We start from the raw sequence: 25,273 nt of genomic DNA on the forward strand, positions 1-25,273 counted from the left end.
TTGGGCTACTGAGCCCCCAACACTAAAAGCCAATTTTTGAACGAGCACCAATACCAGATGCCATCGGTCCCAGAGGCGCAACAACAAAGTCGCTCTGCCCCCCCTCCCCAAAAATATCCCTAACCAAACGTAGCATGTTGTAGGAAGACAGCATCTTGGTCTTTCCCCGAACACGTTGTGTGAACACAACCAATTTATCTACAACAGCAATTCCGTGGTGCGTCTTTCCTTAAAAAACCGTGCCAGCTAACCAAGGTTGCAGCATCTCATGTAGCTTGTGCTAAGTGATCATGGCTTACGAACGTGTGAGTATTAACCTATACGGGCAGGTAAATCGCATGCGATGCAGGTCCTAAGACAGCAGCAAAGATTTTAGGTAGGGAATTCTTTATTGGAATGAAAGTCATACATTTAATTTCCTGCAGGTAGAAAGGGAGCACCGTTTTTCCTCATTTACTAGCTTTCTACGGGCTAAGGTTTTTTTCTCTCTCTCTCTTTTTAACATGGGAGGAAATATTGAAATGTTGCTTATCCTCACCTGCAGCGTCAGATGGTACAGTCTGAGAAACTCTGCACTGATTAATAACTTTGAAGGGGGCAATCAAGCTACACCTTCTAGCAAATGTTTGGAAATAAGTGCATAATTCTTTGGAAACTAGGTCTGATTTTATTTATTTTTTTTAAAGCTGGTGATCATTTCGGTTTGCAGTTTTTTGGTTTGATGTGAGATTCCGAAGCACACCGATTTTAATTTTCAGCGGGGTCCTTGGCAATCCTCAGGACTTTCGCTCATAGAGGCAGCAAGCCGCTCAGCTTCCGGTCGTAATATGAGGGCAGGATGTTGGATACCCACCCGAGGCAGTCGGGAAACATCACCAACTGTTTCCCAGGCTCAAAGTCTTTGCTGAACAGGAAGACCAACACGTTTGAAAATTCCAGGCCAACGATCATGACCATCAGCACCCACATTCCTCTGGATAAGAGGAAGAAGAGAGTCTTTTGCATCGCTAGGGAATCTTGCACCAGTTTGGCCTGGACCATCTCTTGGAGCAGGGAGGGGGCCTCCAGGCCGTCCTCCGTCTCCGACTTGAACAAGGAGGCCTGTTCCAGCTGCCCCTGCAGACAGAGGATCTCGTTTTCCTGCACTTCACGGATCTGTTCGAGCTCATCCATCGTGCGCTTCAGCTCGGCAGCCTGGTTCTGCTCGTCCTCGTACCGTTGCTCGGCGGTTTCGATTTTCGCCTCCAACTGTTTAAAGTACCCCACGATTTTCTCCATCACCTGCTTCATACGCAAAATATCCTGCTCCTGAGTAGCCTTGTAATCCTGAAACACGATGACATGGTTGGAGACCTTCTGGATTTTGGAGCGGAGCACCTTGTTGGTCTCTTTGAAGGTCTGGTTCTGGGACTCCAAGGCTGCCACTGTGTCTTCGAGCTGTTGGAGCGTCTGCTGAAGTTCTTCCTTTTCCTTTTCCAAGTCCTCCACCATGGCTTTGAAACAATCGATTTTGGCTTCCAAGGTCCTGTTCTGCTCTTTCACGCTCTTATACTCCTTAACGATCTCCTGCTTTTCAACATCAAGGTTGGCCGCTGTCTCTCTCAGGTCCCAGATCTCATTCCTTAAGTTTTCCTTGGTGTCCATCAGGACAGATCCTGCGGGTTTCTCAATGGCATTGGTGTGAAAGGGCTTGGTTTCAGCGCCGCTCCTGTGAGTTCTCTGCTGATCAAGAACCAAAGTGAGAGTAAGCCAGCATCAATCATATTCTCGGCATATGCCATCTGTTGTTGGATGTTTTCATATGGGCAGCCACAGGAGGTGATAGCAGCCTATCCCAATTTATCCCATCTCCCCAGATTGGGTTGGTACTTGGATGAGAGACCACTAGGAAATGGGATAGGAGTGTGATGGAGTGGACTTATGAAGGCCAGGCTCAGGGAGATAAGTGTGTTCTTAGCCCCCAACAGGAGCGTGGGAAGTTCAAGATGAGGCTGGCACCCCCCTAAGGAATTCAGTGTTGTGGCTGGCTGGCTTGGGAACTAGGGTTCAGTCTGATGAGATTGATGTCCAGTTCGGCCCAAAGAACTCCACGAGACAATGCAAATACAGTTCTGTTGCGTTTATCAGCTTCAACCTCAAGACAGAATCTCACCAGACTGAACCCAAGTTCCCAAGCCAGCCAGCCACAACACCGTGAATTCCTTAGGGAGGTGCCAGCCTCATCTTCTTGAACTTCCCACGCTCCTGTTGGGGGCTAAGAACACGCTTATCTCCCTGAGCATGGCCTTCATAAGTCCATTCCATCACAGGGAGACCACTAAGAAAAAAACCCCCATCCCAGCAGAAGATAAAGACCAAGTCTGTACTGCTGCCAAGAAATGTGTAATGGCATGTGGGAATGACCTTGGGAGACAGGAGGAAGAGCCACAGACTAGACAATGGTCGGATAAGCGGCAGCTGAGCCCACCAAAGGAATGGGGACATGGCAAACATCTCAGAAGGGACCCGAGTTTCTTGAGCTGTAAAGGAGACGGGGGGAGAGATGTCCTTTCAGACTTGCAAGATTCTGTTAATGTAATCTTACAATAATAGAGCTGGTACTTCTGGGTATGCTTCTTGCCTGGACTGCCTTGCAAGGCTGGCAAACTGGCATGGATATACCCCAAGGTCCCCAGAACCCAAAATCAATTTGTTTCTCCCCCCCCCCTTATTTGGACACATGAGGTCTTCCTCTAGAGCAACCTTATTCTTTAACAGCATCTTAAGTATCTTAAGATACTTTCTAAGGATGCTCCTAATTTTTGATACCAGGCCATGAATATTTATTTCCTGGGGATCTTCAGCTGATTTTTATCGCCTCTGCAGATTTATGTCTTTGTGATCTTTTTGTTTTACTTTATTTGAAGGAATTGTCTTTTATTACTTTGTTTTGCAAAATGACCACTCCTCTCTTGAGAAGCCATTTGTTAACATGTACCAGGAAAGCAGCACCCTGACAAAGGGCTTGGGGAAGAAAGGCAGGGCTGAATATTTTAAAATAAAGCACACAATGAACGTGGTGGAACCCATTGGCTATAAAGTGCAATTAATAAAATCAATGAAAGAGCAACCACCATCCATTTCCTCATCTCCAGCTTCTTTCGAACTGTAGCCCCAGGAGACCACGGTGTGCTAACCTTTAGAAAATGTTGATTAAAAAAAGCGAAATCAACACATTATCCAGAATTCTAATGGGGTCACAGCATCATCCAGGATTCCAGATGAGATGCTCGTTCATGGTTTGGATCAGAGAAACCACCTTTTGCCTACTCACCCAAGGATCTTCAATTTCCCTGAGTTAAATTACATCTCCCAAACAGCCCGACACAAACCAGAGCGTAGCCTGAGCCCAACTGTCAGAACCTGTCCTGCAGCTGATGTCACAATCATCGAGCATTCTTGGAGAAAGGGAGGAAAAAAGGAAAGACTCAGATTCTGGAGCCAATCATTACGTTTTATTGATCGCATCCTTCCCAGATGCTCAATCACGCAGACGATACAGTCGCGCCCGCATTCCCGGCAGCAGAATTCAGTGTTGCAGTGCAAAGTCTGTACTTATCACAGTCACACGCTGAAGACTATGCAAGGATTGATTGAAATTTAGAGGCTGCCCTTTAAAGGGTGGCTTTCAATTAAAAATAAAAGGGGGAAATCCGTAACATTGGGCGGGGGGGAAGAACCACACACTCCAGAAAACATACAGTATAATAAAAACAATCCACGGAAGCTCAACACCCATCTTAACCTGGGAGACTGGTTACTAGTTGAGATGAACTTCTTAAAAGGCAGCTAAATTCGTGAAGGAAATCCAGCTGACCTTGGCTCTTATAGATGTATAATGCCAAACAGGTTCCCACAGGGTTAGTCCTTGGATGAGAGACCACTAGGAAATCTTAGATTGGAAGGTTGAAAAACATCCTAGAAGGTGACATATGTAACTAATTGGACTAAGTTGAATAAATATGCAAACTATTTCTGTAACAACGTCAAAACAAATGACATTTCCTCATTCATAAAGTCATCAGGAATGAATTAGGCTCAACACTTTTTAGAGTTGCTTCATTTGGACTCCCCAAATTCCCCAGCATCTGACTACAGGTAGTCCTTGACTTATGACAATAGGGACCAGAAAATTCACTGTTAAGCGGTGCAGTCATTAAGCAAAGCATCATGTGACCGCACCCAATTTTATGAGATTTTTTGCAGTGGGCATTAAGTGAATTGCCAGAGTCATTAAGCAAATCATGCGGTTCCCCATTGATATTGCTTGTCAGAAGCTGGGTGGGAAGGTCACAAATGGCAATCACGTGACCCTGGGACACTGCAACTGTCATAAATATGTGCCAGTTGCCAAGTGCCCGAATTTTAATCACCTGACTGCAGGGACGCTGTGACAGTTGTAAGTACAAGGACCAGTCGTAAGTCACTTTTTTCAGTGCCATTGTAACTTGAGTTGCTAAACGAATGGCCATTAAGTCAAAGACTACCCATAAACGATTACCAGAATAGTTGAAAAAAGAGATTTCAAAAAGCATGCCAAGAATGCTTGACTGGCCCCTCACAGCTCAAGTTTTCTGATTGGAGGTCAGTGATATTAGCCATGTGATGTCCATGGGAGTTGAAGTCCACGTCTTAAAGTTGCTAAGGTTGAGAAACACTGATCTAGAACCATAGGGTTGAAAAGGACCTTGGATGTCTTCTAGTCAAATCCTCAAACCACCTCAGAAAAATGGCTGTCCAACCTTGAGTACCTCCAGTAAAGGACCCCCCACCTCCAACATCAGGAGGCAGGATGTTCCACTGCTTCACAGCTCTTGTGGTCACAACATTCTTTGAGTTTAGATAACTTTATTAGTTTTATTTTGAGTTTGCTTCCACTCATTGGTTCTTGTCCTACCTTCAGAGAATAAATCCGCACCCTCTTCCCTGGGACAGCCCTTGGAAGACAGCTATCATGTCTGCTTTGCCTTCTCAGGTTCTTTTCACCATTCTTCCTAGGTTCAGCTGGACCTGTTCCAGGAGGTTGCAATCCAGATGAACCCAACCCTGGAGCTTCTTGCTTTTCCCAAGTTGCGCCCAAGAGAAATTCCAGGTGGTCTTGTGGAGTGAGTAGAGCACATCTGGGGGGTCTTGTCCCCTTCTCCTCTCTCAATCCTCCCCACATTAGAACCACTGCAGAGCTTGGATTCAAGCAGAGTATAACACAAATACCCTTCCCTTTCTCCAACTCTCCTAGCTCCTTCCCTTCTCTCCACCATCACTGCTGATTTCACCTGTCCCTGTGACTCCTCCCACTCCAGAACATCTGTGCCTGAAACGTGTGTATGCAGAGCCTGTGCCTGGATCTAACACATGTTCCACATTCAGATGGGATATGTATATGTAAACCTGCTGTTCTGTGCACAGAACATTTTGCACACCTATCGGTTTGGTTGCTGTGTTAATCTATAGCTTTAACTTTTATATTCTGCTTTGGTTTTCGAATGCTGTTAACCACCTCGAGTGCTCATCGTGATAACAAAGGTAGGAAATGTGAAAAAATACGTCCTGTCAAGGTACAGGAGAGAGAACTCTCTGCTCATGCTCGGGAATACTCATTCCTGTCACAACGGCACACAATGGCTACTCTGTTTTCAGCACTTGCAGGAGGGTGTTTCCTGAAATCGAAACTGCAAGACAAGCTTGATCCACGGATTGCTTGATGCTTTTTATACGGGTTTGCTTTCCATGCATTTCTATGCTTTGCTTTCTAACGTTCTTGCCTTTACAAACCAATCAGTGTAAAACATCTGCGATCCAGTTTATTCAAACTTGCTGATTTTGCATCCACCGTTTTCATATCACACTAATTAAAAGTTCTTTTCTATACAAAGTGACAGATGTTCCTAGCATGCTGACGCTTGGCTGCAGCTGGGACTGTAAAGACTGAATTCTCAGTTGCTCACAGAACCAGACAGACCAGTCCTGGTATAAAGCAGAAACATTTTTTGCAAATTTTGAAATGTGATATTCCTTACTAGGGCTAAGGGGCAGCAAAGAAATACAAAAAAAACCAAACCCCCTTTTTTTCACTGCCTTCTCAGAGTTTTTGCAGCCGTATTTCTTAAGCAAGGGCCAAAAGAGCAAGTTTCTGTATCATTTAATTTGAGATCATAGAAACCAAGATCACTTGCATCAGCTTTTCCCAACCCAATGCCTTCCAGCTGCCCTGGACTTCAACTCCCATAATCCCTCTGGCCACGGGTCATGCTGGGAACTGAAGTTCCAATACATCTGGAAAGGATTTTTCTAATCTATGAATCAAACAGGCACTGGATTGCAGTGATTGCAGATCAGGACGGGAAATAGCCGCAGGAATTTAATCAGAGGACAATTTGTTTCTCACACACACACATACGCATATAAACACACACATACACGCACACAAAACCTCAAACACATTGCATGATGATCACTGATTAATTAATCTTCCAAAAAGGGGTGGGGGTGGTGTTCATCCTAACTACTTCAACCTCTTCTTTGACGCATGCAGACTTGGGTCCAAACATCCAGTGGTTCCCCAGAGGGGGAAAAAACTCTTTTTCTCGAGAGTATAAAAACAGTCCAAACCTCTCTCTGCCTGCCCTAGTTTTCAAGTAATTCAAATAATCTTTCAGTAGTTTAAGAACCAGGCTCTCAGAGAGGTAAAAAGGATGCCTAGGCAATGAGAATTAGAGCTTGCTTAGGAAAAACATCATCTAAAAAGCATCTGCGTAATATTCTTCTCTTTCATTCTGAAATCAGTTCATTAAAAGATAAAGAACCCTATTCGTTGGGGAACACCCCCCAGCTTTTCACATCCTTTCCTAGGCTTCTCGCTTCTTCCACTCCAAACACAGCTCCCGAGTTCAGAGTCACTCCACGCCGCACGTCTACTTCCGAATCCTCAGTCCAAATTACCTCCATTGTGATTCACCAAAGATTAAAAGGCTTCTGCACAGGGCAGAAATCCTGCGAGATGAACGCTTTAAAATTGTCTCTTAAAAAAAGGAAGGAAGGAAGGAAGGAAGGAAGGAAGGAAGGAAGGAAGGAAGGAAGGAAGGAAGGAAGGAAGGAACCCCAGAAGGATAAAACCAAACACGTGAACAGGAGGATTCGGACCAGTTGGTGCGGTTCAGTGGTTATTCTTCGTTGCCTCCTTCGCTGCAATGATCAGAGGGGTGAGGCTGGACAAGGGCTTGGCAATTTTCAGGAACTGGTGCTAGAAAAGAGGGGGAGAAAGGCAGAAGTATGGGCAATGGAAAAGACTGGTTCATCTAACCCAGCGTTTTTCAAACTTGGTCACTTTAAGATGTTGTAGACGTCAACTCCCAGAATTCCCCAGCTGGGGAATTCTGGGAGTTGAAGTCCACACACCTTAAAGTGGCCAGGTCACCTCTGCATTTCCTCTGCGGTGGACACTCATGATGAAGAAAATCTATCTATATGGTCGCTAAGAGTTGACACTGCCTTGATGGTGCATCTTCGATCAGTCACTCACTATTGTGGGGATATTTTTCATTGAAATATGTTTATTAGGCCTTTTTTAAAAAAACAACTCATTTGTACACCATTTAGGAATGATGAAGGAGGCTGAGAAAGGGAAACCAAAGACTTCATTTCAGAGAGGACACGACCAGAAAAGAGTATCCAGGATTTGAGATATGACTGGCTAGAAATGCTGTACAATCTCTCCAGCCACCTTAGAGACTATCGCTGTCAGCCACACTAGGCTGTCATTCCAACCTTACAACAGAGATTTAATTCCTGGCAATGTCTACCCAAGACGGTGGGGAGTTATGACCTAGTTCTTCTCTGTGTCAAAGGCATGAATCTTGGTTTAATCTCACCCCTCTGAGATTGTAACTGTGTAAGGGAGGAGGATGGACAGCTGTGGCCCCAACAGCTGATCTTTGCCAACAAAGGATACCAGAGAGATTCCAGTAAAGGCAGGCTGCTTAGGAAGGTCACGGCATGACCCAAGCTGCAATCACAGAAATACATGAAGCACAGAACCATAAAGTATTTGACCTTCTGTCCTACAGGACAACATTCCTCCAAGGATCCAGATGGCCCCAACCTTGTTAGCCTTTCGTGAAGTCATTAAAGACCTCGTGGTTCCTCCAGACTTTGGGGCCAGGAGATTAAATGGGCCCAGCTGGCTGATCTTCTTGGTTCTACTCCTATGACTAGAAGCAGCATGTTTTTAGGCCTCGCCCCTTGTTTAGGCTTCTGTTGTTATTTTTGGTTGTTATTACAGACAGTCCTCTACTTACAAACAGGTTACATTCCAAGAGGCTGTTTGTAAGTCCATTTTGTTTGTAAGTCCAATCACGGAGCACCACATACATATGTACACATGCGCACTGTGGCCTTCTGGGGCAAAATACTGTATATGTGGCGTACACTTCTGAGCGTAGATATGCACGCACATCATAAAATTCCAGGACCTTCCTTCTGGGACCTTCATTGTTGGAGTTGTTAGAGGTTTGTTTGTATCGGTGAAAGTTCATAACTCGAAAGTTTATAAATAGAGGACTGTCTGTATAAGGTGTTCTCTTTGTCACCTCAACTCACTGTAGTGTGAAATGGATGGCTATGTAGATTGTGTAAAAATAAATACAATGAATACATTAAATTCTGTCTCCCTTTCTTTGAATCACAATGTTACCTGGAGAAGCTCTTTAGCAGAACCTCTCTTCTCCACGTCCATTTCAAGACAGCGGTTAAGGAAGTCTCTAAATATGGGTGAGAGTTTCTCTGGATTTTGCAGCTCCGGGGTCCCATTGGTAGCAATGAGATACAAAGCCTGAAATTTAAAAAAAAAAAAAAAAAGGAAGAATAAACATAACCGAAGCTTGAATTGCTGATCTTATTTTAGGCCCAAGTCTCGGAGAGAGATTTCATGCAAAGGCTCGTGTTGCGAAAAGCCAAAGGAAATGTCACATCATCATACAATGGGAGAGGAGGGGGATCAGAGCATCAGAATTATACTCTTGTGAATCACAGTCCAAATACAATTTGCAAACGTAGCCACTGTTTCTCCCTTTGCAAAGCAAACTGTTGTGGTTCTGGGCTGAGGATGGATTGCATAGAACACCTACGAACTATATTGATCTGGAGTATGCCAAACTAGGTTACAGATGGGAGAGTTCACAAGATCAACTGCCACTCCAGAAGAAAAATTTGCCCCCCCCCGAGGAAAATATGTGTTTTTCTGTGCACAAAGCAGAATTGCCAAAGCATTCAGAAGGGGATATAGTACAGCAGTACTCAGGTTGCTCTCAGTTTCACCTTTAAAAAAAATTGGGGGTGGGGGGATCTTGTAGGGTCAATAGGGCAGGACTAACATGCATTTCTCCTCTGCGTGGCCTGTGAGCCCACCAACCCATCTTCTTTTCCGTATTTCCCAACTGCCACCATCATCCAAGTATGGCATATCCAAGCCACCTGTAATGGACCATAGGAATGACCTTGAGGAACAGGAAGAATAGCTGCAACCGAGACAAAGAAATCTGAGTCCAGGGCAGAAATGTAATTTGAGAAAGTGTCTCAGGCTTGACCTTCCCTAGTTCTTGTGAAGATAAAGAGAGGGAGTGGAGAGGCACATTCAGATTTATAAGATTCTGTTACTGTAATCTTATATAATAAAAGCAGTCTTGTCTACTTCAGACATCAGTCTTGCATCTCTTCCTCCTGTTCCTCAAGGTTATTCCTACATCTCATTCATCACTCAACCTCTCCCCAATCTTTCCAGCAGCTTCTTTTCACTAACTCTGGGCTGCCACCAGTGATGTTGGAGATTATGGCCCCATTCTCACCCACCCCACAAGACACAGAAGACCCCTACTCAGAACACACATCTCAAATCCACATCTGGGTGAAACACGCAGGTCACTCCAGAGAGAGACCATCTAAGAGTAGTTATTCTGTGCAAGGAACAGCTCACAGACAGCATATTTTGCACAACCCTAGCAAGGTTAATTGATAAACGGTTCCTCCAGAGAGACTATTTTGATGCTCAGGGAATTTCCTCGCACCCTAGAATATTTCATCAAGGAAACCTCAGTCAGCATCACAGAGAAGAGACGTAAAGAAGGCAACTTTTGAAATGGAGGAAAAGGAAGATGACCTTTAAACTAGGTCAGAGTGTGGCTGCAGTCAGGCAACATGACATGCATAGCTTATGGTTAATTGTGAGTGCCCCCAACTGGGAGAGGTGCCACCTCCCTTCATCCCTTTCCAAAAGGCTTTTTAAGGCTTCTCAAATCATCTTCCCACTGCGGCTTTCTTTAACAGTTAGGGGCAGCTTTCGTACAACACATTCGACTAGGTTAAAATGAGGTTTGGGTAAAGATGGTCGATGTGCTGGGGAGAATCCAGCCATTTTCTCAACCTGTTGCATGAGCCACGGAATGCTGTACTTGGGCACTGCATATAAAATGTACCAACAACTGTATTTTGTTATCTGAAATTCAGGGTGCAGAGTAGTGTTTCCCAACCTTAGCAAGTTCATCAAATCCTGCACTTCAACTCCCAGAATTCCCCAGCCCGCATGGCCATTGTCGAGAATTTTGGGAGTTGATGTCCACACATCTGGAAGATGTCCAGGTTGGGAGCAATACGGTTTAGAGTCTTGTATATACCCAGCCGTTGCCTCTCCTGCCTGTGACTTCCACCTACTGTCCACTACAGAAACGAACAAGAGGCAGATAATGTCAGATTCCTTTCTTTGGTTAGCATTGGTGGAAACTGCAACTAAGGGATGCAACGAGCATTAAGATCCATGTATGGCAGGAAAAAACCAGCTGGAACAACCATTCTCGATCTCTGCTTGTTGGGCCATTTAAACACGCCTCCTTGTATTTCCATCCAGTACTTGCTGTGTCTCCCTAGGCAGAGAATGTTTTCCATCCTGTTTTCCTTGGAACTGGTAATTCAAGGCTGGAAGGTGGGAGCCTTCCCCTACAAACCTTCCCCATTGAGGCGCAGCAACTTGTCCAAGATAAGTGGGGTTAGGTCTGGCCGGAATCTGGATGGGAACACATCTGAAAATACTATGAACCCTCCATTAGAGGAGAGGACAAACATCAATGAAGTCCAAAGCTTACCCGCAGGGGATTCTCATTGAGGTACGGGGGTTCCCCCTCAATCATCTCAATGGCCATGATGCCCAGAGACCAGATGTCCACCTTGGGGCCATAGGCTTTCCTTGTTACCACTTCGGGAGCCATCCAATATGGCGTCCCCACCATGGTGCTGCGTTTACTCTGCTCAGGAGTGATTTGGGCGCAGAAGCCAAAATCAGCTGGGGGAGAAGAAGGGGAGAACAAAGGAAACAAACAGGAATGAAGGAAAGAGGTTCACACTAAGGTTGATCTACCGCAGCATTTCCCAATCTGGTGCCCCCATGATGGCATAGCAATTCCCAGAACTTCTAGCCACCATGGGCTCCTTTTCTCTTTCTTTGGAGAAGATCACCAAAAAATATACATCTTTTCTCCCACTCAGGGCCACATGGGGCCCTCAAGAGAGGTATCAAGGTTAAGACCAGGCAAACAGGCCAGGTCCAAATGAAGTGTGATTAATACGACGACTCTCTCTGTATGCAACGAATCATTTGTCATCTTGGGCCCACTGAAAATTAATATTAGATCGCCATGTTGGGATCAGAGGCATCCGCAGACAAGGGTGTGTGTGTGTGTGAAGGAAGGCCAAATGCCTAAAACAATGGTTCGATACAAGTTCTACTCCTTTTCTACACATATTATACACATGTCCAAAATCACAAAGCCTGCGTTACGAACAACAAACACTCTTTTCGCCATTTTGACCACAGCGCCAGATCCTACAGACCCCCTGGCTGGGGCCACTGTCAAACACTTCAGGGACTGTGACCGCTTGGGCTAGGGCTCTCATTAAAATTGAAGCCTTAACTGTTATGCCCCTATTACTTAATTAGGGTCCACCAACGAGGCAAAACATCCCCCAGCCTGCAATTGTCACCAATCATCCAAGCCACGTACTTAGTTTGACAGACCCGTCCATTCCAAGCAAGATGTTGTCACTTTTGATGTCCCGATGGATGACCTGGTTGGAGTGAAGGAATTCCAAAGCCTGAAGGCACTATGGAGAAACAGCAAACATAGATGTAGAGGGTGTGTGTCTGTAGGTGCGTCTATGCATTTCCCAGCAACCAACACACCCATGATACAGTTATCAGGAAGACAGGGTGATGTAAAGGTATGTGGGAATGACCTTGGGAGACAGGAGGAAGGGCCACAGACTAGACAGCGGTCAGATAAGAGGCAACTGAGCTCGGAGAAGGAATGGGGGCATGGCAAACACCCCAGAAGGGACCATCCCTAGTTTCTTGGGCCGTAAAGGAGACGGGGGGAGAATTATTTTTTTAGATTTTTTTTTTTAATCCTGCCTTTATTACTTTTATAAATAACTCAAGGTGGCGAACAAAATTAATACTCCTTCCTCTTCCTATTTTCCCTACAACAACCCTGTGAGGTGAGTTGGGCTGAGAGACGGACTGGCCCAAAGTCACCCAGCCAACTTTTATGCCTGAGGAGGGACTAGAACCCATGGTCTCCTGCTTTCTAGCCTGGTGCCTTCACCACTAGACTGTACTTTCAGACTTGCAAGATTCTATTAATGTAGCTTTACAATAAAGCAGAATTAGCTCATCGGGTCGTGTTTCCTGTCTGGTCTGCCTTGTAAGGCTGACAGGTATGAAAGGGCTACAAATTGCACAAATTTAACATTTTTTAAATCCAAGATCAGACAGAAGACTGGTTGAGCTTGAGAAGTGGATCCTTGGTGGTTTGTAACAGATCAGCAAAGTTTTCCGACTCTGATAACCTCAGATGAACTTCGTTGATGGGCTTCTCAAAGCAAGATTATGTCTTTGGTGGTGAATGCGCATATATTCATTAAAATTGTTACCTCACGGCACACTGCAGCTATCTGTCCTTCATCCATGCAGGTCTCTGTCACTACATCGGTCAACGAGCCGCCAGCCAAATACTCCATGACAACCCACAGTTCATCCCCCACAAGGTAACTGCAATAAACCCAAGAAATAACAGAAGTCATATTCTTCAGCCAAACACGCACACCTATTGCCAATCCTACAGATGGAGCAATGTTTAAAAATAGAACAAGCCAGTAGGGCAGGACATCAGTGTAAAGCCACAAAACCATGTCGCAAATACAAAACAAATGAAACTGGGGTAAGGTTGGGGAACAAATCTAGGTTCCAATTCTTGGTTAGAGGTCACGCTTTCCAGAGACTCCAGAGAAACTCTTAATTCAGTCAATTCTCTGCCTCATTCTGCTTCACTCACCCACGTAGCTTTTGTAGAGGACCTTGGAGAACAAGATCTCCAAGAAAGTTGAGAGAGGTCCCACCTTTGCAGAAAAATCAGGAGCCAAAATGATCTCCTTGCCTGCCCCATCCCTTAAAAACTGTCCCCCTAACATGGGTTGGGAAATACATTTGGCCAAATGTTTTCCTAGAAAATGTACTGGTTTGAATGAGAACTGCATGAGCAGACCAGGAACCCATGGATGAGAGAATCTGGAGAGGCTGCCCAAGAGATAGTGGGAGAATCCCAAGGGATACTGGGACACAGTAGCTCTTTTCTGTGAAACCAGCCAGCTACAAAGATTCCTGCTGGTGAACAAGAGAAATCCCCTAGTCAAATACCACCAAGACCAGGGAGTCTCAAATGTTCTACCCTGGTCCCATTTGAGGGACGTTGACGATTACTGAGGCCAGCCACTTACTGAATGGGAGTCAGGTGGGCAGAGTCAGTAGAAAATGATCCCTGAAAGAAACATCTAAAGGTAAGAAAGAACCCTCCATAATCACAATCATTTTAGTCCTGATTCCTGAAACACACATCCAAGCTCTTGGAGTATTGTCTGGTTTTTGGATTGGAGGAAAGTAATAGGGAGCAAGGCAGCCCCAAAGCTTATCAGGAGCCAAGATGACACCCAGGAGTGGCTGCAGATCCACAGTTGGGAAAAATCCATAGAAAAGCACATTCTACAACCAGGCAGAGAAGTTTGAAGAGCAGAATTTCTGTGAGACTAGTTCTCATTCCTCATCACAAATTGTCAGAGGTCTCACGTAGCTCACTTCCAAGCATGAATTTCACAGGTTTTATCTCATCACCAGAAGTCCTCCACCCCTATTTCTCCCCATAAATGCCTGAAGGTCACATTTTCCTCATTTCTCATCTCACCTCCCTCATTTCCCATCAAGGATTTTCAGAGGCCCCAGCTCCCTTATTTCAGAGGCCTCTCTTCCTTAATTTCTTGCCATAAATTCCATAAGTCTCACCTCCCTCACATCCCCATGGGAGCAATTTTCCCCAGCAGAGCTGGTGTGCTATTTGGGAGTCTTCCTGGACTCATGGTTCCTCCTGAAAGAGCAAGTGGCAGCTGTGGCCAGGAGGGCCTTTGCAGAAATAGATCTTGTGTGTAGTTGTGCCTGTTTCTAGATCAGGAGAACCTGCTCACCATCATCCATGCCTCAGTCAGTTCCTGATTGGACTACAGGTAGTCCTCATTGAACGACCACTCATTCAGCAACCATTCGAAGATTTGAAAGCGCTGAACAAAAGCAACTTATGACAGGTCCTCGTAGTTGTGGCCATCACAGCATCCCTGTGGTCACATGATTGCAATTTGGGCGCTTGGCAATTGACTCGCAATTATGTCATCACAGCATCCTGCAGTCATGCATTTACCATTTGCAACCTTCACTGCCAGCTTCCAACAAGCAAAGTCAATGGGGAAGCCAGCAGCAGGTCACAAAAGGCAATCACGTGACCATGGGATGCTGCAATCGCACGGGATTCACCTAACAAGACAACTGGGACTGCCACAACTGCCACTCTAAGTTGATGCGGTCATGTGACATCCCACTTTACGACTGCATTGCTTAGTGACAGAGTTGCCGGTCCCAATTACCATTGTTAAGTGAGGACTACCTGTACTGCAATGCGCTCTCCATGGGGCTGCCCTTGAAGACCATTCAGAAGTTTCAGGTGGCCCAGAATGCAGCAGCATGTAAAGTATTGGGCGCATCATGGTGCACCCATGTAACATCACTGTTTCTACCCATCCTGTACAATCACAGTGGGCAAGATCTGGGTGCAATTCATTAAGCATTGTCATCTGATGGGATCCAGGAAGTCTTCTTTGTTGTAACACCTGCCCTCTGGAACAGCATCCCCCCGGAGCAGTGTTTCTCAACCTTGGCAACTTTAAGATGCTGGCTGGGGAATTCTGGGAGTTGAAGTCCAGTCATCTTAAAGTTGCCACGGTTGAGAAACACTGCCCCAGAGAGGCAAACTGCCCCAACCCTACCAGCATTCAAACGAGTCTTGAAAACCTGCCTGCTCCTCCAGACCTTGGGCTAGGGCAGTTGCTGGATCTCTTTCAGTTGGACGTTGCTCAAGGAAAAGGGCTTTTATTGCCCACTATGAACAACTATCGCTTTTTTTGATATTTTGACATTTCTCCCTTTTTAATCTGTAAGCTGTCCAGAGTTGTTCTGGAGTTGACCAGCCCTAGAAATGTGTTCTATTGACTGACAGATTGCTTGAAATTAATGAAACCCAATGAATAAAATCAGCCCCATGTATTTCATAATTAAGAATTCAACTCTATGGGAGAGGCCTTGGATGCTGTAGATGACGCCATGGCAACAGATAATGTACCCCAAGCCACTTGCAAGGATCCGTTTCAAAAAAAGGACTTTAAAAAAAGGCTAAACTCCACAAATAAACTCAAAAACAAGGAGAAGCAGCAGCAAACAGAGAGAAGGAACAGTCAAAGGGGAAATATTTTAATTCTGAGCATCTGAACGCATCTTTTCCCCCCACCACTTGCCCAGATGAATCAGCCCCATTACAATTTGCTGGGACAGGAAAGAGCAACAGATGTGAAACAGCATGGATCCTTCCGCACTGAAGACGGGGACGTGCCAAGAGCAGCATGTCCATAAGAGGGCCAAGGCAGGACAGCATCGTATAGATAACACCCGGTCAGCATCTCCTCCACAGGAGGTAGTGATGGTATTTTTAACAGGTTTTTTTTTTTAATGAAGGCACAAAAACGAACACTGAAGCAGAGCTGAGAATATGTGTTTTGTTTGTTTTTTCAAAGGGAACATACTAGGTCTTAAGACTTCAACAATCAATTTGGAAGCCTTAAGGCAGCGGGGCGTAACTTTCAGAACTTTACCAGTTCGTCAGGGGAAAATTTACCTCCAGATTTATACCCTTTTGCTAAATATTTATATTACATTTTCTCTTAAGAGTCCCAAGGCTTTCTGATCTGGTTAGGACACTCTGATTGTCTGTGTTTAATACACATAAATTTGTGAACAGAGGGTTTAGGATTTAATAAGAATTAAAGATGGAAGTATATGGATTCGCTCTATGTAAGCAGCAGCTAAAAATATTTTTTTGCTTTGCTGAAAAGACATAATATCTGATTTAAAAAGCCCAAATAGAAAACCTGCCTTCTTATCAATCTCGTGGAAAATCCATTCAATGTCATTCAATATGGTCAAGATTTTAATTATGAAGAAGAAACCAAGAAAAACCTGAAATTGCCAAAGTGGAAATGAAGTGCACTAAATCAGATGCGTTAGGAATGCATGAACTTAGGTGGACCAGAGTGGACCACTAAATCAGATGGTTATGAAAAGTCCTATTCAAAGAATAAGACCATGGAAAGGAACAGAATAGCAACAATATTCATAAAGGACACAAATATCTGCTTGGCTTTAACCCTGTTAATGATTAGCATCGTATATGTTAGAATGAGTGACTATCTAGTGAACATCAATGTTACACAAATGTAAGTTTCTGCCACAGGCTCAATGGTAGAAGACATGAGGAATTCTGTGGCAAATGGCAAGGGGTGGTAGATTCGATGTGTACAAAGGACACAGTGCTAGCAAGGGATTAATCATAATGCCAAAGTTGTACAAAGAGAGGAGAATGGAATTAAAGGAAGTTTTGGATCAAGGGAAAGCAGTGAAGATGGTGCTTGGTGGGAGAAGGAAGAGAAGGCGATGGAGAAGGTGTAGCAGCAGAGACATCGTCAAGTAGGACCTGTCTAATAATATCCTGACAGGAGACCCAGATGATGTTCTTCCAATCATCTCTCTGCAATGAACTCTGAACAAACTTTGAAGTTCAAGAGTCTATCCAAGCCAATAGCAAGTAACTATTTTAGCTGGCAGTTTTGGGGCCTTTATTCAGAATTCTGTGTGTCTGATTGTTGCCCGTTTTGTCTATATTCCTCTTTTCCTAATAAACACTTTTATATAACTAGAGATTTGGGTTCATGGGTTTTAGAAGGGGATTTCTGCCTAAGACCTGGTCCACATGCAAAACTGCAGGGCTACCTGTTGTGTTCTGGGATTGGCATCTGGTTTGTTTAGTCCTCCCATCTGAGCTTTGAGCAAGCAGATCCAAAACAGCTTCCTCCATCCAGACTGAGAAGTCTTAACCAAAAGGCTAAAATCTCTCTAGGGGCACAGACTGAGCAGATACCAGGTAGTTCAGCCCAATCTGGTTGTTTTTGGAAAATACTTTTCCCCAATGGCAGCTTTGAAATACGGCACACGCCAAACCGGATTTAAAACCCAGAGATTTGTGTAGCACCCACCCTGATGATGTTCTGGAAGTCTTTAAAAAACTTGGCTGTTCCCCCAGACCTTGGGTTAAGGGGTTGGTAGAGCCCTGTGGGTGAAGTCTTTTGTCATTTTGGAGTTGGGTGGCCTTCAAATGTCATCAATCAATCAACCTTGCCACCCCTCCCAATTGTAACGAGGCCTCTGTGCATTTGAAATAATTCATTCTACTAAATTATAAACTGTTCTACTAAATTCAGATCAACACCAGCAGTGTGGAAACTTCATGGACCAGGACCAGCTCCATTTCTTGGGATCTCCTGATCAGTAAATAAAATAGGTGAGCTAAGCTGACATGGTGGGAGAGGAGAATTCTCCTGAATTCCTTTGGGGCAGTGAAAAAACAACATCTATTTCTGTAAAAAGAGCTGCATAAAACAAGGCTGCCTGCCCAATCGAATTGCAAGTACCTGTCTAGATAGTTGACGATGTTGGGGTTCTTGTTTTCCCGCATGACGAGAATTTCATTGATAATCAGTTCTTTCTTAGGCTGCTGCTGCAAATTCATCTGTTTGATTGCAACCTGAATTTTGGAGGGGAAGAAAGGAAAGGGTCAATCCATAGGTCTGATTGTGAGAGTCCCAATTCCAATGGTGGCAGAAGATTCTAGAAGTTAGTTAGTTAGAAGTAAGAAGAGAAGAAACTTTGCTTCGAGTGAGTATTAAAATATCCCACAGTTTGTGAAATGGATTCTGGAGGGTAGAAGCCAGGGTTAAATTCTAGGCAGGATCCATTTCCAAAAGGATGAAAGGAGCTTATTGCATTCTTGCTCCTGGCTGCAAAATTGAGAATTGCTCAAAACTGGAAATTTCTAGATAACCTATCACTCAATAATTGGTGGGCAAAAGTAGGGTTGCACTGATACTGACTTCCCAGAGGGATTGATTCACTTTTTTTATTGGAACTGGAAAAACTGAATATGTTATGTTAATAACTCTTCTACTGATAAATTGTTATATATAACCTATGACTGAATGTTGACATATTATTCTGAGCTGTTATCTTGTATTCTTGTTTCTCCTTGCCTTACAGGATATTAAAAACGAGAAATCGAAAAGTCAAAAAGATCGAGTCACTAGACCTCAGGGGTTTAGCTTGAACACATTTGCCATCCCCAGGACTAGAAAGGTTCCATGCAATCTCCAAACCCTCGTTTTTGTCACCTCTATAGCCACTCCCATTGCACCCCAAATTTGGCGGTGTGCATGCTGAAAAGGAAGGGCCATTTTGAGGCAGAAAATGCTCAAACAGTGCAGTGCATGTCCTAAAATATGCTTATCAGTTTCTACCGAACACAGAGAAACCCCTCAACTCTTACTTCAAAAAATGGAAGTGGGGCTCCAGCTACTTCGCATTATTGTCACACACACCCCACACTGTGTTATCAACTATCCCCCCTCCCATGTTAAATATGGCTCCTAGCAGCAAAGGATGGCCTACTCACTCAGCCACCCAAGATTATTTTCCCATGTTCTTTTATATCTTGGGATTTAAGATATTTCCAGAACAGGATCGGTTTATGCAAAGAGGGAGGGAGGGAAGAGAAGATGGAAACAAGGAAGGAAGGAAAGATGGAAACAGAAAGGAAAGGAGGGAGGGAGGGAGGGAGGGAGGGAGGGAGGGAGGGAGGGAGGGAGGAAGGAAGGAAGGAAGGAAGGAAGGAAGGAAGGAAGGAAGGAAGGAAGGAAGGAAGGAAGGAAGGAAGGAAGGAAGGAAGGAAGGAAGGAGAGATGAAAACAGGGAGGGAGGGAGGGAGGGAGGGAAAGATGACTCAGCCAAATTATTTGGATCAGTACCTTTTTTCGAATGGGAGAAATAATGCAACAGGTTTATGTCGAATCTTTAAAGATGGTCACTATGGGAGATTCCAGACAATCCCCAAAGAACCTCTTTGCCATTCAGAAAGATTTTCGGGGTACAACCCTCTGCCCGTATCCCACCTCACTCCTGCCAGAACCTTTACCTCTTGTGCCGTAGCAACATCCATCGCTGTGTAAACTGTACCCGAAGCCCTGAAACACAAGAGGGAGAAGACAATCTGTTTAAAAAATCCTCAAGTACCATGTATAAACATGGATCAGCCATTCGTGGATAAGCCAACCCTCAAATATTTAACCAAAAATACCATGAGAAATGCACCACCCGCAGATAAGCCAACCCTCAAAATGTTCATATATTTTGATTTTCAAAATTGGCTCATCTGTGGGTAATCCACAGATTATCCATTTTTCATGGTATTTTAGTTAAACATTCAAGGGTTAGCTTATCCGCAGATCTGCAGATCCACAAATATATACGGGATATACAGTTACTTTATAAAATTATAACTGTATAAACATAAGGATAAGCCTATCCATGGATAAAGCTGAACCCAATTTTTGGGGTGTATTTTGGCACCTAAAATTCTTGGCTTATTCCTGAGTATATACAGGAATTTATTTGCAAAAGTTATAAGCACCCTATTCTGTTACTGTCTCAAAGCAATTTTTTCACATTCTTCCATTTTTCACTGGCATGCTACAAAGCACGAACATCAAAAAGTAAAGAGATGCAGGTCCAAAACAAATATTACATTAAATTTAATTTAAAAGTACAGTGACTGAATGAATTAAAATCTAAAGTCTCCCTTGAGTCATCTGCTGATGACTACGTAGCGTCAGCTTTTTTGGAGGCGGCAATATGGAAGCGGCTTGCCGATCTTGTTCTTCCAGAGGGTTTTGGGTTTTTTTTGACTTCCCAAGTTTACCCCTTATCTTAAGTTTATTCCATTAACTCCTTTCTCATCCTGGTTTTTTTTAAAGGTGGGGGAATCTGTTCAACGGTCTGTAGAAGGACTTCTAGGGATTCAAATGAGGTCATTGCAGCTGAGACTAAGGTGATCGTTCATTTCTTCCATTTCAACTCTTCTCATATTACTTTCCTTTCTCACCAACCCCTGTAGTTTATTTGCGGGTATCTGCAGCATTTATGAGAATCGTGCGGCTCTGTGACCACAACGGACAATAAAACTGGCTATGTGACAAAAACGGATTCCCACCTGCAGGACGCCTTTGTCTCGGATGACCTGTCTACTCACCCATGCAAATGGGTCCTTGGCAAGCTGAAAACCCTTGACACTGATATGAACACTACTAGGTGCAAATAACAAAGATCAGCTCCCAAATCCCACAGAAACAGCAACTTGGAACAAATAAAAAACCTTTTGAAGAAAACTCCCACAGTTTCACTCAAGTCTGGAGCACAGCAAATTTCTACAGGAAAAGCACAGGGAGTGTGTCATGGTTATAAATGCCCACATTTGGGGAAGTGAGGAAAAAAGTTTGTTTCTGGTTCTCCTTACCACTAGCCCACTCCAAGGGGAGGGAAAAAAGGACATTTTGGAAAAAGAGAATTTTTGTTAAAGTACCTGCTACCTATTCTTTGGTACTATGTGTACCTGAAATGCATTATTTATTCTGCGACTTGCTCATAAAATCACCGTAATTGATACATTAAATTTCAAAGCACAACTGAGTTATGCATGCAAGAGTGTGCAGGAATGTGGCTTTCTCACAAAGTTATCAAATTAGTAAAATTTAGTTGTGGAAATCCATTCTACAGGTATGTAGCTGAAAGGAAGGTGACTATTTTTAAGGCACCACCCCCCATCTCCAACAGTAGATGGGGGAAAAAAATACAAACCCAAATTTGATAATTAACAGAAAATTACTAAAATGATAGGCGGTGCTCAGATTCCCCACCTTATCAGCCAAGAGTTACCAACTCCAGCTAAACCTTATTCTGAATGCCCCCCCCCAATGGATACATATCTCATACTTTATAAGTGCATATTATTCACTTTTCTATATATCCTGCAAAAAGTCAAATTAAAAAAAAAGAGCAGGAATCAGATTTTTAAAAATTGAATACGAATTCATAAAACTAATTGCCTCTAAAGCGAGTATTCCTATTTACAAAATTAATTGAACCCCGTTCACATATACCAATCATTCTCTCTCCCTGAGATAAAAACTACTCTCTTGCACAGAAATACACATCTCTGTAAGGCTTATGTGCTCTTCCTCCCAACAGAAACAGCAAAGAAATAAAAAGAATGAGATGGAATAAGAGGAATGGATAACAGGGTGAGGAAGGAAAAGAAACAGAAAAGGGAGGCCAACTGAATTGGAGGAGGCAAAAGGAAGTGATAACTGAACAGGAAAGGCAAGGAACAAGAGAAAGGTCCTTTTTGGGGTTACATAAGGGTTAAATTCACCAGGCAAACAACTTTCCCAAGCAAGAGATAACCTTCCAGGGCATCTTTGCTTTGAATCTTCCTACTGGATGAATATGCTATTAATAAAACAATGTACAGGTAGTCCTCACTTAACAACCACAATAGGGACCAGAAAATTCATCATTAAGTAGGGCGGTCATTAAGCGAGGCATCACATGACCGTTTTACAAGATTTTTTTGCAGCGTTCACTAAGCGAATCACTGCAGTGATTAAATGAATCGTGTGGTCCTTAAGCAAATCACACAGTTCCCCATTGATTTTGCTTGCTGGAAGCTGGCTGGGAAGGTTGCAAATGGAAATCGCGTGACCCTGAGACACTGCAACCATCGTAAGTGAAAGCTGATTGCCAGACACCTGGATCGCAATCACATGACTGCGGGGGCTCTGCGATGGTCGTAAGTGTGAGGACTGATGGTAAGTAGCTTTAGCGCCATTGTAACTTTGAATGATCACTAAACGAATGGTCTTTAAGCGAGGACTACCTATAATTAAACTAAAGTTTAATTTATTGGAGTCAGACGTCTTTATTTTTCAATAAAGCATGGAAGGCAATGGGTTCTTCTTTCTAATCTGAATCATTACCAAAATAAACCAACTTCTGCCCACCATGTTGTTCACATGATCTTTTGAGCACTTATCAAGCTGTTAGAAGGACGAGATAGATCCACCGTGATTGCAATGATCACACACGGAAATAATTTCTCGGCGCATAACTGCCAACAGTCCTTTGAAAGAGTAAGATATGAATACCTTGTTTCAAATACCTTATTCCTAATTCTAAAAGGAAATAAATCACAATCTGTTTTCCCATTTTCCCAAATTAGTTCGATAAAATGATTGCCTAAATGCCAGATATAAGTGACATAAATGCCAGATGGCCTCTTTTAAGAAGATATCTTTCTTATACAGGCATTCATTGGGTCTTTTTTAAGTCAATTTTTTTTCTTCAGAGTTGTCTTTATATGCAAACATACGCAGATCTGTGCCAGTCATCCAACAAGCTTGGGTAACAACCCAGAGATTCTCTTATTTTTACAAAAGGTTGAAGAGTACTGAGGCTAGGACTGAACCTAGCCACAACTAGGTTCACAACTGTAATCTAATATTCACTCATCAATTTTACAGCAATGCAAAGTGGATTTGAGTTATGAGTAACCAAAATAATTACAACAAATAATCTTCTTGAACAAGGAAGAGTACTTCTAACAATTCCATCTCAATCTTTAAATACAGAAGAGGGAGAAGTTCGCAATTAAATACTTACCCTTGTCCAATCTTCTCAAAACTTGTATATTTCTTCTTGGGATCACCAATGCTTACGATACCTCCTTTCAAAACAAGCAAAAAACTAAAATCAGATTTTAATTCTGCAGTCTAAGCCTTCTGATACTTGTAGCAGTCAGTTCCATGGAAATGCAATTAGTTTTCTAAAGTTTTGAGAAAAAAACATTTAACTATGAGAAAAACTAGGAAGAAAAAAATCCAAAGTTTATACAATGGGACAAAGACTTCAGTAACTTTTCAGCCTTGATGTTTTTCCTTTTAGTGTAAATTTGATCAATATGGGAACTCACTTGGGCGAGTAATAAATTATGCACCTACCAGTTTTCTTCATTTTAAACACAGCATAATAATATCGCATAAGTATGGATGGGAAACTTCCAGACAGATCTCTTATGTAAAAGAACAAAAAATCCTGTTCAAGGCTTTGCCCCTCAAAAGATGTGAAGAATATTAGAGCCGGCTGGCTGGGGAATTCTGGGAGTTGAAGTCCACGCATCTTAAAGTTGCCATGGTTGAGAAACACTGGTCTAAAATTTTCATAAGAATTTCCTTCACCTCCTCATCCCAGACATTAATGGAAAGGTTGAAGAGTACATTAAAATGGAGTGAGGCATCAAGTGAGGTTCAGTCCTAGCCTCAGTACTCTCCAACCTTTCCATTAACATTTGGGATGAGAAGGTGAAGGAAAATTTAATGGGGAGCTGTTAATGAGTACTCCCCAAATAGAGTTTTCAAGTCAGCTGTGGATTGGACATGCCACTGAGTTTATACAGTGGGGCAAAAAAGTATTTAGTCAGCCACCAATTGGGCAAGTTCTCCCACTTAAAAAGATGAGAGAGGCCTGTAATTTTCATCATAGGTATACCTCAACTATGAGAGACAAAATGGGGGGGGGAAATCCAGAAAATCACATTGTCTGATTTTTAAAGAATTTATTTGCAAATCATGGTGGAAAATAAGTATTTGGTCACCTACAAACAAGCAAGATGTCTGGCTCTCACAGACCTGTAACTACTTCTTTAAGAGGCTCCTCTGTCCTCCACTTGTTACCTGTAGTAATGGCACCTGTTTGACCTTGTTATCAGTATAAAAGACACCTGTCCACAACCTCAGACAGTCACACTCCAAACTCCACTATGGCCAAGACCAAAAAGCTGTTGAAGGACACCAGAAACAAAATTGCAGACCTGCACCAGGCTGGGAAGACTGAATCTGTAATAGGCAAGCAGCTTGATGTGAAGAAATCAACTGTGGGAGCAATAATTAGAAAATGGAAGACATATAAGACCACTGATAATCTCCCTCGATCTGGGGCTCCATGCAAGACCTCACCCCGTGGGGTCAAAATGATCACAAGAACGGTGAGCAAAAATCCCAGAACCACATGGGGGGACCTAGTGAATGACCTGCAGAGAGCTGGGACCAAAGTAACAAAGGCTACCATCAGTAACACACTACGCCGCCAGGGACTCAAATCCTGCAGTGCCAGACGTGTCCCCCTGCTTAAGCCAGTACATGTCCGGGCCCTCTGAAGTTTGCTAGAGAGCATTTGGATGATCCAGAAGAGGATTGGGAGAATGTCATATGGTCAGATTAAACCAAAGTAGAACGTTTTGGTCTAAACTCGACTCGTCGTGTTTAGAGGAGAGAGAATGCTGAGTTGCATCCAAAGAACACCATACCTACTGTGAAGCATGGGGGTGGAAACATCATGCTTTGGGGCTGTTTTTCTGCAAAGGGACCAGGACGACTGATCAGTGTAAAAGAAAGAATGAATGGGGCCATGTATCGTGAGATTTTGAGTGAACACCTCCTTCCATCAGCAAGGGCATTGAAGATGAAACGTGGCTGGGTCTTTCAGCATGACAATGATCCCAAACACACCGCCCGGGCAATGAAGGAGTAGCTTTGTAAGAAGCATTTCAAG

The 25,273-nt window shown here is 43.5% G+C and overlaps 2 protein-coding genes across 3 annotated transcripts in view; both read right to left on the bottom strand.

Annotated features, from left to right (window-relative positions):
• Nucleotides 1–789: 789 nt before the first annotated feature.
• LOC112541777 (uncharacterized) lies at nt 790–1,644 on the bottom strand. Its single transcript, XM_025172697.2, has one exon. The coding sequence runs from the start codon at nt 1,642–1,644 to the stop codon at nt 790–792; it is 855 nt and encodes a 284-aa protein (XP_025028465.2).
• A 1,834-nt stretch (nt 1,645–3,478) lies between these two features.
• PAK1 (p21 (RAC1) activated kinase 1) overlaps nt 3,479–25,273 on the bottom strand; it is an 82,078-nt gene continuing 60,283 nt past the window's right edge. For both annotated transcript variants that reach the window (XM_088140475.1, XM_088140476.1), the window contains exons 8-15: nt 23,327–23,390; nt 19,749–19,797; nt 18,196–18,308; nt 13,012–13,129; nt 12,084–12,183; nt 11,169–11,365; nt 8,729–8,866; nt 3,479–7,279 (exon numbers count right to left, since the gene is read on the bottom strand). In XM_088140475.1, the coding sequence (XP_087996601.1) occupies nt 7,193–7,279; nt 8,729–8,866; nt 11,169–11,365; nt 12,084–12,183; nt 13,012–13,129; nt 18,196–18,308; nt 19,749–19,797; nt 23,327–23,390 (866 nt within the window). In that variant the 3' untranslated portion in view covers nt 3,479–7,192. The remainder of the gene's footprint in view (nt 7,280–8,728; nt 8,867–11,168; nt 11,366–12,083; nt 12,184–13,011; nt 13,130–18,195; nt 18,309–19,748; nt 19,798–23,326; nt 23,391–25,273) is intronic.

Source organism: Python bivittatus, unplaced genomic scaffold (assembly GCF_059951505.1).
Source record: "Python bivittatus isolate LINGU-HERP-01145 unplaced genomic scaffold, Pbiv_v1 ctg000340_np1212, whole genome shotgun sequence".
NCBI lineage: Eukaryota > Metazoa > Chordata > Lepidosauria > Squamata > Pythonidae > Python > Python bivittatus.

Coding starts and splice junctions, on each gene's coding strand:
- LOC112541777 (XM_025172697.2), bottom strand. CDS start 1,644: ATGGACACCAAGGAAAACTTAAGGAATGAGATCTGGGACCTGAGAGAG.